The sequence below is a fragment of the Durio zibethinus genome, chromosome 13, assembly GCF_047325235.1.
Source record: "Durio zibethinus cultivar Kanyao isolate XHJ-2024 chromosome 13, ASM4732523v1, whole genome shotgun sequence".
NCBI lineage: Eukaryota > Viridiplantae > Streptophyta > Magnoliopsida > Malvales > Malvaceae > Durio > Durio zibethinus.
The window spans coordinates 7,152,731-7,171,950 of NC_143174.1; the positions used below are offsets into that span (position 1 = coordinate 7,152,731).

At 29.2% G+C, this 19,220-nt stretch overlaps 1 protein-coding gene across 5 annotated transcripts; it reads right to left on the bottom strand.

Moving 5' to 3' along the window:
• Positions 1–533: 533 nt before the first annotated feature.
• Positions 534–11,364, bottom strand: JMJD5 (2-oxoglutarate (2OG) and Fe(II)-dependent oxygenase superfamily protein). 5 transcript variants are annotated; one of them, XM_022898553.2, is made up of 7 exons: positions 10,799–11,364; positions 9,445–9,654; positions 3,463–3,597; positions 3,219–3,362; positions 1,765–1,857; positions 926–964; positions 534–819 (listed from the first exon to the last, which is right to left on the bottom strand). In XM_022898553.2, exons 1-7 carry the CDS (start codon positions 11,279–11,281, stop codon positions 688–690), a joined length of 1,236 nt encoding a protein of 411 aa, XP_022754288.2. In that variant the 5' UTR covers positions 11,282–11,364; the 3' UTR covers positions 534–687. The 5 variants fall into 5 exon arrangements, with proteins under 5 accessions (XP_022754288.2, XP_022754289.2, XP_022754287.2 ...); XM_022898554.2 differs by lacking the exon at positions 926–964; XM_022898552.2 differs by having other exon boundaries at positions 534–964.
• Between the last annotated feature and the right edge of the window lie 7,856 nt (positions 11,365–19,220).

Sequence of the window (19,220 nt, forward strand, 5' to 3'; positions counted from 1 at the left end):
CAATATATTAAAATAATTAAGTCATTGAAATTTTTTAATAATTTATCAAACAATCTTAATTCCATTAGTTCGGTAAAAAAAATTATTATCTTTATTTTCTTTGCTCCCACTTTTGTCAACCGAAGTCTAAGAAAACATGAGTATTATTATTTTATTCCCTTTTTCCAAACTCATTCTCTTAAACTCATTCTCTTCTAAAGAAGTTGGTGTTTGATGCAACTAATAGACAAGCATCATTCTACAAAGGTTAACGTCACAAACGATCATTTAATTATAGTAAAATATTTAAATTTTAAAATTTTTTAATTTAATATTTAAATTATAAATTTATTAATTAATATCATAATTATTTATAACATCATTAGACACACAATTGACAAATAATCTTTTAAATACCTTATCAAATTTATAATTTAAGTGCTACATTAAAAACTTAAAATCCAAATATCGCAATAAATATTTTATTATAATTCAAAGCCACGTGAGACATTATTCTTCTAAAAAACCTACATCTCAGGAGAACGCAAGCAGGGTGCCCAAGAAGATATTCAGTATAATATCTTTCAATAAACAAGAGTGAGTTAAGTTCAGATTACAAGTCTTAATACACTCAAAATTGTAAAAGATTACATTTTACCAATTACCTTTTTGAGTAGACCCACTCTGTATACAGGTAAGAATATACTATCAATTATTCTCTTCGGCCTGTATGTAAATTTTCCAGTTATGGTTTTGATATGAGGTCCAATTAGACCATGGAGAGATTACAACAATATTAAGACACCGTTGAACTTCCAAAATCGCTCCACCAAAAGCTGACTGAAAAACTTGTTGTTAAAGATCGCACATAATGCCACCATTTTGGTGGGATATAAAGCATTTCACCTTCCTCTAAAATGCAGTCTAGAAATTCTATGTCACGCACCTTTGGAAACTCTACCTCATCTATGTTGTCGAGATCAACCTTCAAACAAATGATCTTTTTTTTAATATTAAGGGGCAAAAAGAGAGAAAGAATCAAAACTCCCCCTTAAACTGCCTGACATAATAATGGAGGAGACCTATTGACGGAGTTAACTAGCGGTACTTATCCAAAGTAGATAAATAAACAGCTTAAATGAAGGCCTATAAAGATCTTGATGAATCCAGAAGTACTTTTACAATGTTTTCTTTCAGCCTAACAAATTGATTTTTACAGCCCTAACATTTTCATAACAGTTAGAGATATCAAAATTTTTAGGAAAGAAAAAGGCAACATAGCACACCTATGAACAAAAAGCTATTATTAGAGGAAGCATTTCTTTATCATTGGTACAAGACAAGCTTCTTCTAACCTAATCAATGGAGTGTCTACTCAGCTGTAAATTAACAGAAAAAATTCATCCTCAGATAGCAGCGAGAAATCTAAGACAATATGACTTAGTTGAAAAATAACAGATGTAAGTTAACCTAAAATCACGGCCAAGCCTTGTCCAGAAAAGGTGGTTAATATGACACTAGATATGCACATTGGACTCACCATGATAACAGAAAAAAAAAAAAAAAAAAAAAAAAAAAAAAACGAAGGTGATTAACCAACAGAGTAGTAGATAACTCAATAGGCAGCCAAGGTGTTTCCATGTCTGAGTGAGAGAGTGTGTTTGTGCACGTCTTAAGAGACTACATGGATGAATCACTGGGATATAAGTTTATCATGAAAAATATCAGGTTAACTCTTGCAGTAAAGTTCATCAATCCAAAAGAGGGGAACTACTAATCAGCTACCTGGCTGGAGTTGTTGAGCATAGTTTCGCTGTATGGGTAAAGCTCCTCGTAATATGAAGCAGAGTAGAGTCTCACATACTTTTTCCCAACAACCTGAAAATAGGGAGCACGATATTGATTTGAGGAAAAATTAAATCCATAGACAGGTTTAAACAGGACCTACTACCCACCAACCAATGCGCATAGAAAATGCAGTATAAGGGAAATGAAAATTGCCAGAAAATTGCCATTAAAAAAAAAAAAAAGTTCATGCCAGAGTCATTATAATCAAGCATGTTAAACAGTGAAGAGCTACAATTAGCTATTTGAAGCAATACACCTCAAGAGAAGTATAAAGTGGACCATCACCAATGAATTATCAATGCTCGCAAATAACACATCTCAATAAGCGCTATGTGCTACCGCAATTCAGATTATTACCCTTTCCCTAAAGGAGATAATTGAGTGAAGGTCTCTTAGCATGGTATGTACACTAAGACATGTGACCCTACAGATGATTTGGGGGTTACTGGAAAGCAAGTTAAAATTTGAAACTTAATTGCTTATATTTATTTAAAAGGAAAAGTGGAAGAGGAAATGGATTAAAACATTTCTAATTCCATGCAAGCTAATTCACACCAAATGTGTTTAAATGCGTTTAAGGACCCCAAATGAAATTTAGCAATCTGGACATCCAATTTTGCAAATACTCCAACAGACCCAAAACTGAAGCAGAAATGAAAAGCATGATGACCTAAATATATCAAAAGGCAATAATGACAATATACAACAATGTTGATTAAGATGATTTCCTCGATCATGGAAGAAAATATCCCAGTGGAACAATTCATTTTAGGACGCCCTTAACTGCTGCTACTCATTATTTAAATAAAAACTGGAAATTCTCTTCTGTGATTGATCCAATAGAACAGTAAGTAGTTACTCATTTTCAAAACTAAAACCACTTAGAACTTTACTGATTTGATGCCTATTATACACATGAGTACATAATGCATAAAATAATAGCACAAGATAGCGTGTAAATGATAGTTTAACTCAGTAAGTGTGAGCAGAACGTCTAGATTGGACATCTATCAGAAACCAACCAAGCGGTGACAAAAGGATGATATGTATTATTACACTGAAACTGGTCTATGCATAATTGGTTAGAGTATACAAAATAAATTGTTATCATAGGAAACTTAAGAAGAATCAGCCACCTGTCCCAACCAAAAGGAGAAAAAGTCAGAGCCATTAATATGTATTGCAGCACAGGTAAGACAAGTTAAGCTACTACTAATATCATCTAAGCTCAAACATGGAGAACACACTCAACGTCTCAAATTGGTAGCTTCAGAGTTCTCCCAAAGTATTTGTCTTAAGCCACACGAGGTATTAAGGCAACTTCAGGACACCACAATTAACTTATACAATTTATTATGAATAAGCAATGCATGCATCCGATTGTACATTACCTGAGCAAGTATATTATGGTGTGGATCATGGTGCAAAGGTGTCACTGTCCCAGCTGGACCAAACCATGCATTGAGAGATCTCAGCTCACCACCACCTGCATAACAATAGTCAGGAACTGAAATGTCCTTCCGCAACTCATTTATCTGCCATTATTATATATTAGCAATAATGTAAAGGCTTTAGTACGCAACAGTGAAATTAAATCTTCCAAAACGTAAAGTATAAGAAAGAGGAAAACACTACCTGATCAAACAATTGGTGCTGTGCAAGATAGGTGGGGACCTTACATCTGCAGCCATTAGATTGAACCCTCTCAAGAAACTGGGAAAATGTAATAAGCTCTTGCTTCCACTCTGAACATAAGTAGTTTTTCCCAACCTGAAAAGCATTTCAAACTTTACCAGCTGTCAGTTAAAAATTAGGAAGTAATTATTTTTGCATCAATTATTCTTGCCATAAATAAATAAATAAAATGAAATGGAACTAAATAGCTTTCAATAATACAACCTCCATCATTACTAAGAATTCTTAGTGACAATAAACAGGTAAGAAAGATAAAAATAATTTTACAATTTTTAAAGACTTTAGTTAACCTATTCTTTTGGTTCATTGGATATGCAGGAGCTGAGGCTAGAACCCATCCCTGCAGGAAGTCAACCCCCTAAAGTGGGTTGACAAACCATCAAGGCCAACCCCTAGGTTCCTTCAGTTAACTAATCATTTTTGAAATCAAGAAAATTATAAAAGAGATTTTAGTACAGCACTTCTTTTTTTGTTTTGACACTCCTTACATCTTTGCAGAATAAATGAAAAAAACTTGTTTGGTTCATCATAGACCCAACTGAGATGGTCCTATTTCCGAAAGATTTATCCACCAAAGAGAAGATCTGAAGCTTTTAGTCCATTCTTGTTCAATGGATTACAGTTATTAAGAATCATATTACCTCACAAAGGCTTCCATTTCTCATATCATTTTCCTACAAAACTGCCCAAGAAATACACCTAATCACATGATAATTAGTCAAGCACAACCAAGGAAGTGAGAAAAGTCATAAGCTAACTCACAGATTAGAAAGGGTTTGGTTAGGGAAAAAAAGCTTGAATATTTGCAAACACTGGGTGCACGAGCCCACTAAATTGGCTGATTGTGACAAGGTAAGTACATTGTAGCTCTAGTTGAAATACTGTTCTTGCCATGGATTAAAAATTTAGAATCAAGGTGTAGAAGGAAATTTGGATACAAACTTGACAACAAAGGCTCTATCCACTAAGGATTAAAAGTTCAATATGAATACACTCAAACATCCATCATTTAGTAACCTGAAAGTCAGTAAACCACTCCCAGCTATGTGGCTCATGGGGCCTAATGATGGAGTAAACTAATTACAAGATCCGCAAAAGAAATAAAGCATCAGGATCTTTAACCGAGCAATAGCTTAATGAGCATATGAATACATGATTTGCCTTGGGAAACAAACTAAAAGTATCGAGATCCATGTAAGATACATCAAATGAGTTGCAAACCGCGTTAAATTATCAAGACCCACATAAGACTGTGTGGAAAAACATTTATTTACAGCTGGTTGTAATCTTGTAATTTGTATATTTATATTTGTATCTCTAGAATTAAGTATTTGTATCCCTAGAATTAAGGACAAAAAATTAGGATAGACAATCCCTCAATTATAAGATCAGTTTTAAGAAGATTTAGTATCCTAATTTACCCACTAGTTAGTTGTATATAAACCTAAGGGGCTTGTATAATTCTTTATGAGCAGTTTTTCAATATACATTCAGTTTTATTCATAGTATTCTACACCATTTTATTTCTTAGTTTTTCCACATGGTATCAGAGTTTTAGGCTCTTCTTGGGAAGAAAACTTTTTTAGTTTCATTGCTGAATTCTATTTCAGGCCTTCGTAGCCAAATCTTGTTAAATCTTTCAATCTTATTTTATCCCTCTTTGGCCTTAATTGCCTAGAATCGTCTCTGGTTAAACCTTTACTATCAAGACTCATTTCAATCATGAGAAAGATAACCATGCAAGAGATAGCAAAATCTATCACTACTACTCGATTTGAAGAAGTGACAACTGGTAAAACCACTAGAATACTACAAAAGTCTCAAAAACAAAAAGAGTTGGATAGAGAAGAGATTGAAAAACTAAGAACCCTATTGAAAACTCTTGAAAAACCTACTGAGATTTGTCTTTGGGTAAGGTCTCTAGTTCAGATAAAGCTCCCGGTTCTCATGGATTAAATGTCTTGATTAAGCTTATTATGAGTTCTTAGGTCATTGATTCAGGAGCTACAGACCATATGACACATTCTTCACAGAAATTTAGTACATATACCCTATGTCCTAGTAATAAGAAAATTGTTGCTGCAAATGGTTCACTTACTACAGTGGCAGGATTAGGAGATGTTCAAATTAATCCCTCCTTTGTTCTTAAAAATATTTTTCATGTTCCAAGATTGTCTACTAATTTGATATTTATATAAAAACATACCAGAGACATGAGCTGCAAAATAACTTTTTATCCTTTCTATTGTGAATTTTAGGACCAGAGTACGAGGAAGAGGATTGGACTTGCTAAGGAGAATGATGGACTATACTATCTTAAGACATCAAACCACACAAATAATATCAAGAATAGTTTACCTTTATCATTTCTTTTTGAAAAATCTCCCAATAAAGACAAAATTTAGCTTTATCATTTTCGTTTTGGACATCTTTCTTTTGGAACTTTGAAAAACATGTTTCCTTTTTGTTCAAAGGATTAAATACCGAAAATTTTCATTGTAACGTTTGTGAACTTGCAAAGCATAGTCGTGTGTTTTTCTAGTTAGCAATAAAAGAAATTCAACTCATTTTTACTTGATTCATAGTAACATATGGGGTCCTACAATTCCTAATATTCTTTGTGTAAGGTGGTTCGTTTCTTTCATAGATGATTGTACTATGATCTCTTGGATATTTTTACTTAAATCCAAATCTGTTATGAATAGTGTGTTTTAAAGCTTCCAAAACATAATCCAAAATCAATTTGAAGTGAAAATCAAGAGATTTAGGTCAAATAATACAAGAGACTATTTCAACCAAAGTTTATCTACCTATTTCCAAAATGAAAGGATTATACATGAGTCATCTTGTATTAATACTTCACAGCAGAATAAAGTGGCAGAGAGGAAAAATAATCATTTACTAGCTACAACCCAAGCTTTACTTTTTTAAGCAAACGTACCCAAATCCTATTGAGGAAAGCTATTCTCACTGCCACACGCATTATAAATAGGTTTCCTTCAAGGGTTTTAGGATTTAAAACTTCTATGGAACTACTCTCACAATTCTATCCTAACTTTAATACCAAAAACAACTTCACACCTAAGATATTTGATTGTACATCATTTGTTCATGTTTACAGTCATAATAACAGAAAGTTGGATCCTAAAGCAATTAAGTGCATTTTTGTGGGGTATTCATCAACTCAAAAAGGATATAAGTGCTATCATCCTCCTACCAAAAAATTCTGTGTCTGCAAATATCACTTTTGAAGAAAATAAACCATTTTTTACTCAACCTTATCTTTAGGGGGAGACTTCATTCATGGAAGATAAGGATAAAAACTTCTTTTTGCTTGACTTGTCCTACTCTTTAACATTTTCACCCATTAATTCTTCTGAGTCTAAACCTATTTCTTTTTAGTCCAAGTCAAACACTGAATTTGAGTCTGAACCCATTCCAAACACATAAGATGTGACAAAGACTAATATTGTTTTTGATTCTATGAAGGAATTACAGGTGTACTCAAGAAGAAAAGTTCCAGATCCTGAACCAGTGCAAGTCCAAGAACATGATCCTAACCGTAGAAAAGAGGTAACTACAGTCTTTGACTCTGTTTCTCAAAATGAGCATGAATCTCCTAAAACTATAACTAGTGATTATGATTTGCCTATTGCCGTTAGGAAAGGAATCAGAGAATGTACTAAGCATCCACAATACCCAATCTCTAATTTTGTGTCATTTGAAAAATTCTCACCATTTCACAAAAATTTTCTTATGAGCCTAAACACTATTTCTATTCCGACTACAATATCCAAGGCATTATCTAGTGAGAAATGGAGGCAGGCCATGAAAGTAAAAATAGAGGCCTTAGAGAAAAATAGGATATGAGAACTGGTAGAGTTGCCTAAAGGAAAAAATCCAGTTGAATGTAAATGAGTTTTCACTATAAAATACAAGATGGATGGTACTATTAAAAGGTATAAAGCTAGATTGGTGGCTAAAGGCTACACTCAAACTTATGGAGTAGATTATCATGAAACTTTTGCTCTAGTTGCAAAGATGAATACAGTTAGGATTTTGTTATCATTGGCTGCAAATTACAATTGACAACTTTAACAATTTGATGTAAAGAATGCTTTTCTACATGGTGATTGGGAAGAAGAAATATATATAAAGTTTCCACCAGGATATGGAGGTTATCTAGAAGCAAATAAAGTATGCAAGTTGAAAAAGGCTTTATATAACCTTAAACAGTCTCCTAAGACTTGGTTTGGGAGATTTGCCAAAGTGATGCTAGTAATGAGATATAAGCAGAGTCAAGAAGATCACGCATTGTTTATCAAGCACTCTAATTCAAGTGGAGTCACAGTTCTATTAGTGTATGTTGATGATATAATTGTAACCAGAGATAATGAAAAAGAGAAAAAACCTTTAAAACAATGTTTGGCTAGAGAATTTGAAATAAAAGAATTGGAGAGATTGAAATACTTCCTAAGAATTGAAGTAGCTCATTCACGACATGGTATGTTCAACTCACAACTGAAATATGTGATAATTCTTTTGAAGAAAACTACGAAGCTCATATGTAAACCTACAAATACCACTATAGGTCAAAATAATAAACTTGGAAAAACTAATGAAAATGCTGCTATAGATAGAGAGATGTACCAGAAATTAGTTGAAAGACTCATTTATCTTTTACATGCTAGACCTGATATAGCATATGCTGTGAGTGTGATAAGTCAATTTATGCATAGTCCTAAAGAAGTGCACCTATAGGCTATCTACCGTGTATTGCACTATTTGAAAGCCAATTGTGGAAAAGGTATCTTATTCAAAAGAAATTTGGGGCTAATCTAGAGGTATATACAGATGCTGATTATACAAGTTCAGTAACTGAAAAAAGATCCACCTCAGGCTACAACACTTTTCTAGGTAGTAATCTTGTGAATTACAGGAGTTAAAAACAGAATGTGATAGCCAGATCAAGTGTTGAAGCAGAGTTCAGAGTAATGGTTCAAGGAATTTCCAAACCACTATGGTTAAAGATTATCCTAGAAGACTTGAAGATCAAGTGGGATAAACCAATGAGACTCTACTGTGACAACAAGTCTGCAATAACCATTACACACAATCCTATGCAACATGACAGAACAAAACATATTGAAGTAGACCGGCATTTCATAAAGGAGAAACTAGACAGTGGGTTGATTTGTACACCACATGCATCAACCAAGCGTCAACTTGCATATATGTTGACTAAAGATCTCAGCAGTGCAACATTTCAAGAAATTATTTCCAAGCTGAGAATGGAAAACACTTATTCTCCAGCTTGAAGGGAAGTGTGGGAAAACACTTATTCATAACTAGTTGTAATCTTATAATCTGTATATTTATATTTGCATCTCTAGAATTAAGTATTTGTATCCTTAGAATTAAGGACAAAAAATTAGGATAGACAATTCCTCAATTATAGGATGAGTTTAGGAAGATTTAGTTTCTTAATTTACCCATTAGTTAGTTGTATATAAACCTAAGGTGCTTGTATAATTCTTTATGAGCAGTTTTTCAATATACATTCAGTTTTACTCTTAGTTTTCCACAATTTTATTTCTTAATTTTTCCATAGACTGCACCTTAGCTTAAATGTTGGGAGTAACCAATTAACATCGGTAACAGAGTAAATATTCTCAGTTAAGTGACTTAATATCATGCCCTCAAATATCCCACAATCAGAGTAACACTTAAAACTTTAAACTAATTGAAAAATAAAATGCCAAAGACTGTTTTAAACCAATATATATATATATATATATATATATATATGTAGGAAGATATGAGTTTTAAAATATTTTTTTGAAGAAACAGAGTAGAAAAAGAGCATTGTTGCAACTTTGGCCTCTACTGAAATTTCATAACAATAATAGGAAGATTAATCACCTCAACTGGAACTGTACGATCACCAGCAACCCTTCTTAAGTAATCCACATCATTCCACCTTGTCCTGGCTGGCCAGTGAGCCATACAATCAGTAATTATAACTGGAGAACCTGAAAGGAAAGCGTCACGTAGAAATCCCTCCAAAGAAAGGGCGGACCTCTTTCCCACGATCTTAGAAGACAAGGACCCTATTGGTAAAATTCGTAGTACCTACAGGATCAAAACGAAACAGAATCAGTCATTAAATTCAAATATCATACTACTATACCAATTTCTCTTTATCAGCAACATTCCAACCATCCTATTCATAAACAATAAGTTATGGCAAAAAGGAGCTAATCACAATGATTAAAAGGAAATTTTATATACATATATATATGTATATTAATATATAAAGTGAAGAACTAAAAAAAGGATAAACGGGCGAGTTACCCTGCTTTTACTTAAGTAATCGGTAAAAACAAACACTAGATATAGCAAATATACCCAAATACAACTTATACCCTTTTGGAATTGGTAAGTGTGAGTGTGTCTTACAAAGATACTCTTCCCCATTTCCCTGTGAACATGTCTGTATGTCAAGGTTATTGCTCATTCTCAACAAAATAAAAATAAGAAAAAAGATTGCAATATATAATAGAATACATATAATAACAAGTTAGAAGTAAAAAAAGCTAGGTATTTGCAAGCATAAAATCCAAATTAATCACAAAGAAAAAAGTAAAACTCCTATGAAAATATCCTGGTTGTTTAGCCCATTGAAGGCATAAGAGTAAACGACCTAAGAATCAAATGATCTATATATACTCAGAAAACAATAAAATGTTATAAATAGTATTTATAACAAACAAAAAGGATCCAAGCTCAAAGAGTTGCTCAATTTCAACATTTCTCCAAACACGCAGATCTCAAATGAACAAACAAACATGATAAACAAATCAAAAGAGAAACAAAAAGAAACAAAACCTAAACTAAACTCCAAAAGGCTAAAGATACAAAATTCTTTAGTATTATAAATGGGATCAGCCAACTGGACATTTAAACTCAAATAAATAAGCATAGTTTTTCACTTCAATATCAAAAGCAACAACCAGAAGGAAACTAGACTAAACCCATAAACCAATTAACATTATAACTATGCTCAACCAAATCTATGAACATAAATAAATCCGAGTGCACAAAATTACCAATTATGATTAATTATAAGATACTATTGTAACAAATGCTTTTTCATTTCAAAGAAGAAGAATTATTGAATACCAATTTCTTTCTATAAATATCACCTTTCTTTAACAATTTCCACCTTAGTAAGAACTAGCAGAAGAAATTAAAAAATGTAGAAATCAAACCTCACCTCGGACTTATCTAACTCCTCCGGACAAACCAGCAATCTAGAACCTGCTTTTTCCCCACCCTCATTGTCAGCATCAGCTCCTCCGTTATCATACTGTCTTGCTTTGGCGGCAGAAACGACTTCGATTGCCGAGTCCAAATCTTTCCTAAGCAAAGGACCGCCCATTATGATGCCCATGTCCAACGCCCTAAGAGCATCTCTGAACTCACCATTGGAGAAATGGAACTTTGCCACGTGGAGGCACGCCATAGAGTAAGCGTCACGCCAGACAGGGAGAACGGAGTGCCAAGGGCCGGAGTGAAGTTGCTCCCACGCCATCTCACGCGCCGCCTCGGCAGCGCGTATGTCGCCGGCAGCGGCTAAAGTGGCCATGCGAGCATAAGCATAGCCTCCATGGGAGGTGATGGATTGGAGGAGGACAGAGGACTCGGTGTCTAGGGTTGGGGTTGAAATTGTTGTGGCGTTGATGCTGGCGGAGGACATGGGTGGCAGTAAGTGTTGCAGTTGGGTTACTTTTGGGGGAGGTATTTGGTGAAGAAGGTGGGGGTGAGAATCCACCTTTTAATGATTAGTTACAAATAGATATTAAGGATATTTATAGTTGAATTCAATCATCTTTAATTAATTAAAATCTAGAATTCTCTTTTCCTTTGATTAATTATCTAAAATTCAATATTATTATTTTGCTATCCGTGTAATGTATAAGTTATCTTGCTTTATTAATGCATTTTTAATTATTTTTTTAATTATAATTGAAATCATTTTTTAAGAGATTTGATTTATAATATAGCAAGTTAAAAATTATTTATCATTTAATTTAGTTATTTGTTATCTATTTAATAAAGTAAACATAAATAGTTTATGTGTGTAAAAAACTTTATCTTCGTAACTATACATAAAATAATTTTTAAATTTATGTTATTTATAAAATAAATATATTTAAAAATTATTAGTTATTCAAATTTTTAAAATTTAAAAGAAAAACAAAATCATATATATCTAATTATTTATTTTTAAAATTAATTTATAATTAAAATACAATGAAAAAAAATCATATAAATCACAGTTAATTATAATGTTATTTCAAAAGTCACAAATTATTTTTTAATTTCAATTGTTTTTTTCTTGCCAAATAATCTTGTACACTTAAAGCTATGATAATATTAGTTATCATATGAAAAATGTATAATTTTATATCAAAGTTAAATAAATTTAATTCAATTAAAGTAATTAAAATAAATTTAAAAAATATGTATTTTTAAATTTATATTCATGTTTGATTAATGAATATTTTTCAAAATTCAAGCAAAGGAAATAAAAAAAAATCACAAATGAACCATAATTGAATAAAATTTTTTAACTTTATTAAGAAGTAGACCTATTATTTAGTTGGATTTATGATTTTATACATAATTTTTTAAGTATGGATTCAAAATATTATATATTAAAAAATTATTTAATTTTAAATTTAAAATATATTTAATATTATAAAATTTAACATTTTAATAATAAATATAAATTGAATAGGTGATTAAACAGAATCTAAAATTTAGAAATATTTACAATTGAATGCCACCAAATTTATAGATACTTCTTAATTTTTAAATTCATATTTTTTTTAAAATTATGTTTAAGAAAATATCAAATGTTTACTAAATGAAATTTGATTTAAAAAATAAAAAACAATGACATCAAATTGGATTTTAATTTATCCAAAATTTTTTATAAACAAAAAAGTGTTATAACTTTGAAGAGGAAGAAGTATAATAGATTACAAATTTTTATACAAAATTATAATTGATGGGTTGATTATATTATATACATAAATTATGACTGCAAAATCCAAGTAGTTTTTGTTATTTATAACAATATTTTTTATATAAATAGTAAGTTCAAATCAATGTAATCAAGTAGACTATTAATGAAAGTATTTTTGCATATTGTAAGAAACCTGAATTAAAAGAAAAAAATATATTACCTAATTGAGTGAAGAGTTAAATATAAAAAAAAAATGCTTATAGACAGTATCTACAAAATAAAAAAATAAATATTTTTTGTAACTTTGCATCTTATAATATATGAAAAAAGAAAGCCAATGGAAAGAAAAAAATATTACCTAATTGAGTGAAGAATTAAAAGTAAGGAGAAGAGACCCGTAAATAACATATACAAAATATAAGAATATATGTGTTTATATAACTTTATATCTTATAATATATAAAATAAAATAAAATCAAAGTTAAAGACTGTGGGCTTCCCATAAATATCTAAAAGAGGAAAAAATAAAATACTTCTATAACTTTCACTTTTTAATATAAAAAGAAAAGGTAATACAAAATTAGAGAGCACTGATAAAAAAAAATCAAATTGATGTTAACGAATGATATTAAACAATCATCTATAAATTATTAAAAGATTAAATTAGATCATTTTAAATAATAAAAGATTATTATGAAATCTATTATGATAAAATTATATTTGATATTTTTAAAATTTAAGATATGTATAAAAAATTAATTTTAAAAAATAAAAAACATATATTATTGTCCTAATTGAAAATAGTAACTGGAGTTTTTTATATTCTACAAACAAACTTTACAATTATTAATATTATAAATTTAATTATAAAGACAACAAAAATGTAAACATTTCAAAATGTAACATTCATTATAGATAAAGAACAATTGTGCTTTTCCACTGCTATTTGTCCATTTATTACTAATCAACTAATTATTAGAAAATTAATTTTTAAAAATAAAAAGATATATTTAAAGGTGTAATTAACAAATAAAGATTATTTTTTTAGTAAAAAGAAAAACTTTGGATAATTTAAAATTTTCAAATAAATATATCTTAAAAAGATTTGGATAACCAATAATTTTTTAAATACATTTATGTAATCCATAAATAAAAAATAAGAATTAAATTTACTTATTTAAATAAAATCTTACCAAAATAAAAAATAATAATTTTATCCCTTTAATTATTTTAAATCTAAATTGATTTTTCATTTAAATTTTAAAATTTTTGGATAATTAAATAAATTTTGAAATATATTTTTTGATAAAAAGTCTAAAATTAAAAAATATTCTATATATCATTATAGAGAGAAGTTTTAGTAATTTTCTTATATGTCGAAAAGAAAAACTGTCCACATAAATGTCCATATCAGTAAATCTTATCTAGTAACTATGTATATTGTAATATAATTATATTATATTAGTCATGTTTGATGTATAGGATTATTGATAGGATATGATAATAATCATCCTATATCATATTTGATTTGTATTTAAAAAGAGGAATAAGGATTACAAGGAAGATTAATATCCTCTTGGCATAAGATTATTTAATCATTTTCTAGTGGAAAGAATTATTTTTAATTTATGAAATTAAACTTACATATTCAATTATACCATTAAAAGTTATATTAATAATTTAAGTTGCATAAACTTTGAAGAAAGATGATTTTGACAAATAAATAAATTATCATATCCTAATCATTGCATACATCAAACACCAAATGTGATTATATTATTTAATCTAATCTTATTTACAATATCATCTTATATTATCCTATCATAATATTATATACCAAATATGACCTTAATATATATATATGCTACAAAATGCAATAAAAATCTAAACTTCTTAAAAAAAAGGTTAATAGCACACGTGGTCCCTAAATTATGGGTCAAATTTTATATTAGTTCCTAAACTTTAAAAAGTTCTAATTGAGTCCTTAATCACCCAAACATGTGTCAATGTAATGCTTTCATCTGTTGAACCGTCTAAATTGACAATAAATCCTATGTGACATTACATATAATTTGAACAAGTTGTATTATGTAGAATTTTTTAAATGTCAGCTAAGCAAATAAAAAAACCAAAAGAAACTTTAATGTCCACTTAAAAAAATAAGAAACTTGTGAGATCTTATCAATGTTTCAGGTGTTGAAAAGAAAGGAATGAGTTGAAGGTTGAAACTAAAAAGCTACGGGTTATTATATGAAAGATATAAGCTTATAAGAAATCCATTTTCTCAAACTTATTTTTAGTCCCCTAAAAATTGTTGACCTAAAATCAGCCAGGGAAGAGTCCAAAAATACCATAGTTGAAATAAGAGAAGAGCTTATGGTTTCTCTAACAGGCCAAAACCAAAACCCTTGTTCAAGAACAACACATTTTTAGTCCCCTTGAAAACCCACTTCCTAACATCTTTTCTTTTTGGAACAACATTCTTTTGAGCCTAAAAATCTGCCTTTAAGTATTAATTTTCATAAGTGGAGATGCAGGGCAAAGAATTGATCCACATGAATTGAGAAGATGATTGTTTTGCATGAATCAACATGGAAGAAAGCTGGTATCTATGAAGCCATCATGAATTCAGCTTACTAAATCAAGAAAAATAATGATTTGGTTCTTAGTTTAGCTGAGAAATAATGTTATGAGACCAAAGGTTTCATTTTTTTTCTTGAGGTAAAGCTAGTGTTACACTTGAAGATGTCATGATCTTGGGGGGTTTCTCTGTTTTGGGTTTAGGGACATTAAAGTTTTTTTTACTTTTTTTATTTGCGTAGTTAGCATTTAAAAAATTTCATGTAATAAAACTTGTTCAGATTATATGTCATGCTATGTAGAATTTACCATCAATTTAGATGGTCCAACAGACAAAGGGACCACATTGACACACGTTTGGATAAGTAAGAACTAAATTAGAATTTTTTAAAGTTTAGAGACTACACATGCTATTAACTCAAAAAGAAATCTACGCTTCTTTAAATGTTCATATTATCATTTTTTTAATAAAATATAGTGTTATTTTTAATAAAAAGTTTGGTTCTTATTTATTGAGAATGAAATTTTTTTACGCTATAAACAAAACTAAAAAATTATCATATATAAATATATCTTTTTAATTTTTATCACTATAGCTTAAAGGATATGTGACAAACAGTGAAATTTAAAACTATGCTATTAATATAATTGATAATTTCTCTTTTTATTAAACTTTATTTTATAACTTCATATAATTTGAATAATGAGATATTAAATTTTAGTCCTTCAAATTTAGATTATTCTATCATTGTTTCTATGATGAGGTCCAAAAACTTCTAAATTTTTGTACTTTTATTAAACCTAGAATTGGAAGTTTGAAGAAGAATGATTTTGCATTAAAATTTGTTTTATTGTATAAATAAAATTATTCTTATTTTAGAATTTCCATTTAAATTATGAATGATATAATTGTACAATAATATAATAAAAAACTTAATTAATTTTCCTTTCCATTTTTTACTAAACAAAACTACCTAATCTTTCCTTCCCTTCCTCTTGTTCAAGTTGTACAAATGATCATTCCCCTCTTTTATTCTTCCTTAAGTGATGGTTGGTATGTGAAACATAATGCCCTTTCTTGACAAGTTAATTAGAGGAAAGGAGATTGCTATATATGGTATTTTTCATTTTTAACCTTGGCCATCACAATTCTCACCAATGAAGGGATATGTGATTCTCTTGTTTCTTTTCCTTCCATTTCCTCCGTGTTGTCAAACATGTGGTTAGTGACAAATAAATGGCTTCATTTTATTAAAAAAAAAAAGATTACATTGGTAAGTTTACATTCCCACCACCAAAGAAAGAAAATGATAGAAATAAAGTAATTTTTCCTTTCTTTTTCTTTTCCTTTTACCAAACATAATATTAAAGCAAAAAACAAATTTATTAAAAAAAACACACAAATTTTTTCTTTGGATTTTAGAAAATACTAGTATATTTGTGTTTATTTCATTAAATTAATTTTTTATAATTAAATTATCAAAATTTAATTGATAATTATAAAATTAATGCAATTGGTCTGATTCTTGAGGATTTTGAAAAAAATACTTACTCTTAACAAATCAAGTATAGGGAATAATAGCAGTTTGTAAAAATATAGTGATGAGTGATACATACTTTAGGAGAGAGATGTCAAAAAGAATATTGCAAATTGATGGTTACTACTGAAAATCTTGCGTTCCAACATGTAGTAAGATTTTAAAGAAATATCCTTAAATCATTCTCAGTTTCAAGAAAATGATTTCTAGTCATAATCTTCTTCAATGTTTCAAAAGAAACCTGCCTATGTGGTAACCACGAGTTCCAACTCTGCACCCCAAATTCACAAGTCACAATCACAATTTTAATACCATAAATTTAGAACCCAAACTCCAAATTCAACAAAGCATTTAAAGCCATTAGCTTTGAGTTTTTCTGAATCCATAGCAAATATCTTAGCCCCAGACCCCAGGGACTTTAGTGGGCAAAATTTGTAGGAAGTCTTTTTCCAAAAACCAAAAAAATAAAAAAAAAAACCACAGCTTTCCTTGAAGATGTGTGATGAAATCCTCATTATTGAAGGCCTCTTATCTTTCTTCCATTAAAAATTGCCTTACTATTCAGTTACAGGAGAGATCTTTGTTGAAAACAACATTCTCTCCGTCCATACATTTTGCCTGTTTTCCACACAGCTTGTTGAACACCACACAGCTTTCAAAACCATGCCTATTTTAGAGATTTTTTACCATGACGGTACTTTGGAATTTTTCTTTTAAAAAATTGCCTTTATATTATATTTTTTTATCAATTTAATATTTACAAAAATAAAATTAATAATTAAATATCTAATTTTTATTTCATAGTATATTTTAATCATTCAAATTAAAATTATTGACAAAATTATTAATATAATATAAATATTTAATAAAATCATGATTCATCTCAAAACTTCTGATAATGGTTACAGTATCCATTTTCATATAAAAAGAAATTCAAAATATTTTTTAAAAATTAATAAAATAAAAAAATTCTAGACAGCAAAACCGCTTCAAGCCACATGTTTATCTATCTCATGTATAGTTAATTTCATATACATGAAATTAATCTTAGATTTTTTATCGAAAAAATTTAAACATGGAGGTAGGCCAGCTACTTGGATAGGATCGGGCGAAAGAGGAGAGCCGTGTTATCGGGATATAGAGAGTGAGAGAGAGAGAAAGCAAATGAGTTTAGATTTTTTTCTCTTTTATTTAAAATTTTTATTTTTTAATATTTTTGAGAAATTTTTAAAAAATTTAAGTTTTTTTTTTAAATTTTGAGATATTTTTAATTTTCACTAGATTTTTGCCTCATTGGGGCTGATAATTTTTTATCAAATTTTATTTTTAATATATTTATTGTTTTAACATAAATAATAAATATATATTTTTATAATAATTTTTATGAAAGATTAGTTTAATATGTACTTAAGTCTTGCATAATTAATTTAATATATAATTTAATAAAAATATTATAATATTTTTTATAAAATGTCACATTTCAAATTTTCATAAAGCAATGATAAGGGTATTTCATAATTTTATGTATAGTTAATTTTATATCTTATTAAAATTTAATATGTAATTTAATAAATATATTATAGAATTTTGATAAATTATAATAAGAAAGATATTCTCATAATTATAATTAGAAGAGTATTATAATAAGTATAACCAATCATGGTAGGAGGACGCTTTCTTAATTATGATAGTCGGAGCTTGATAATACTTTTGACCAATTATGTTAGGAGAGTTATTTTTCTAATTATATAAAAAAGTATTACAGTAATTTTGGTTAATTATGAAAAAAGTATTATATTAAATTTGAACACATGTCAACTATTAATAAATTACTTAGATGGGCATTATAGTAAATTTTCTATTAGATTACTTTTAATATAGGTTAAATTATACGGATGTTCTTTATACTTTATTGAAATGATGATTGGTGAAATTAGTCCCTTTATTAAAAATAGTAGAAATTGAATCCCTGTACAAAAATAATCCATACAATTTAGTAAAATTGATAACGTGGTTAATTGTTGCTGTTACTTTAGTTGATATGGATTTGACTTTTTTGATGTAATAGTTAACTTTCTATATGTGACAAACTTTTTTGTCCAATTGGGTGCTAGATGCTAACATGGCAATTTTTGTTTTGTCCACCCGAGAAAAAAAATTACTGACGTAGCAATTTTTGTTTTGCCATTCACTTAAAAAAAATTGATTTGTCATTTTTTTATACAGGTGGTAAAAAACTCAACTCCACATCAACGTTTTCCTTTTCTTCTTTTCCATCGTGGCTCTTTTCTTTCTAATCTTTAATCCTAGTTTGTTTTTTTTTCCTAACCCAAAATCTTATTAACCCTAAAACAAAAAAAATTCCTCATTTGCTTTCCACGATTTGCTCAAATCAATGACTTCTACCCAGCTATGATTTTCTAATTTCATCTAACTTAACTACTCTTTTGTATGATTAAGGTCTAAACGTTGAGTAGCATATGGGTTTCGAGGGTTGCTGAAGTATAATATCAATTGAAATTTGGGTTGCTAGGGAGATACGATTG

Coding starts and splice junctions, on each gene's coding strand:
- JMJD5 (XM_022898552.2), bottom strand. CDS start 11,281: ATGTCCTCCGCCAGCATCAACGCCACAACAATTTCAACCCCAACCCTA. Junction 1,858..3,218: donor ACCATAATATACTTGCTCAG/GTAATGTACAAT, acceptor CCCTATTTTCAG/GTTGTTGGGAAAAAGTATGT. Junction 965..1,764: donor TGCTCAACAACTCCAGCCAG/GTAGCTGATTAG, acceptor ATTTGTTTGAAG/GTTGATCTCGACAACATAGA.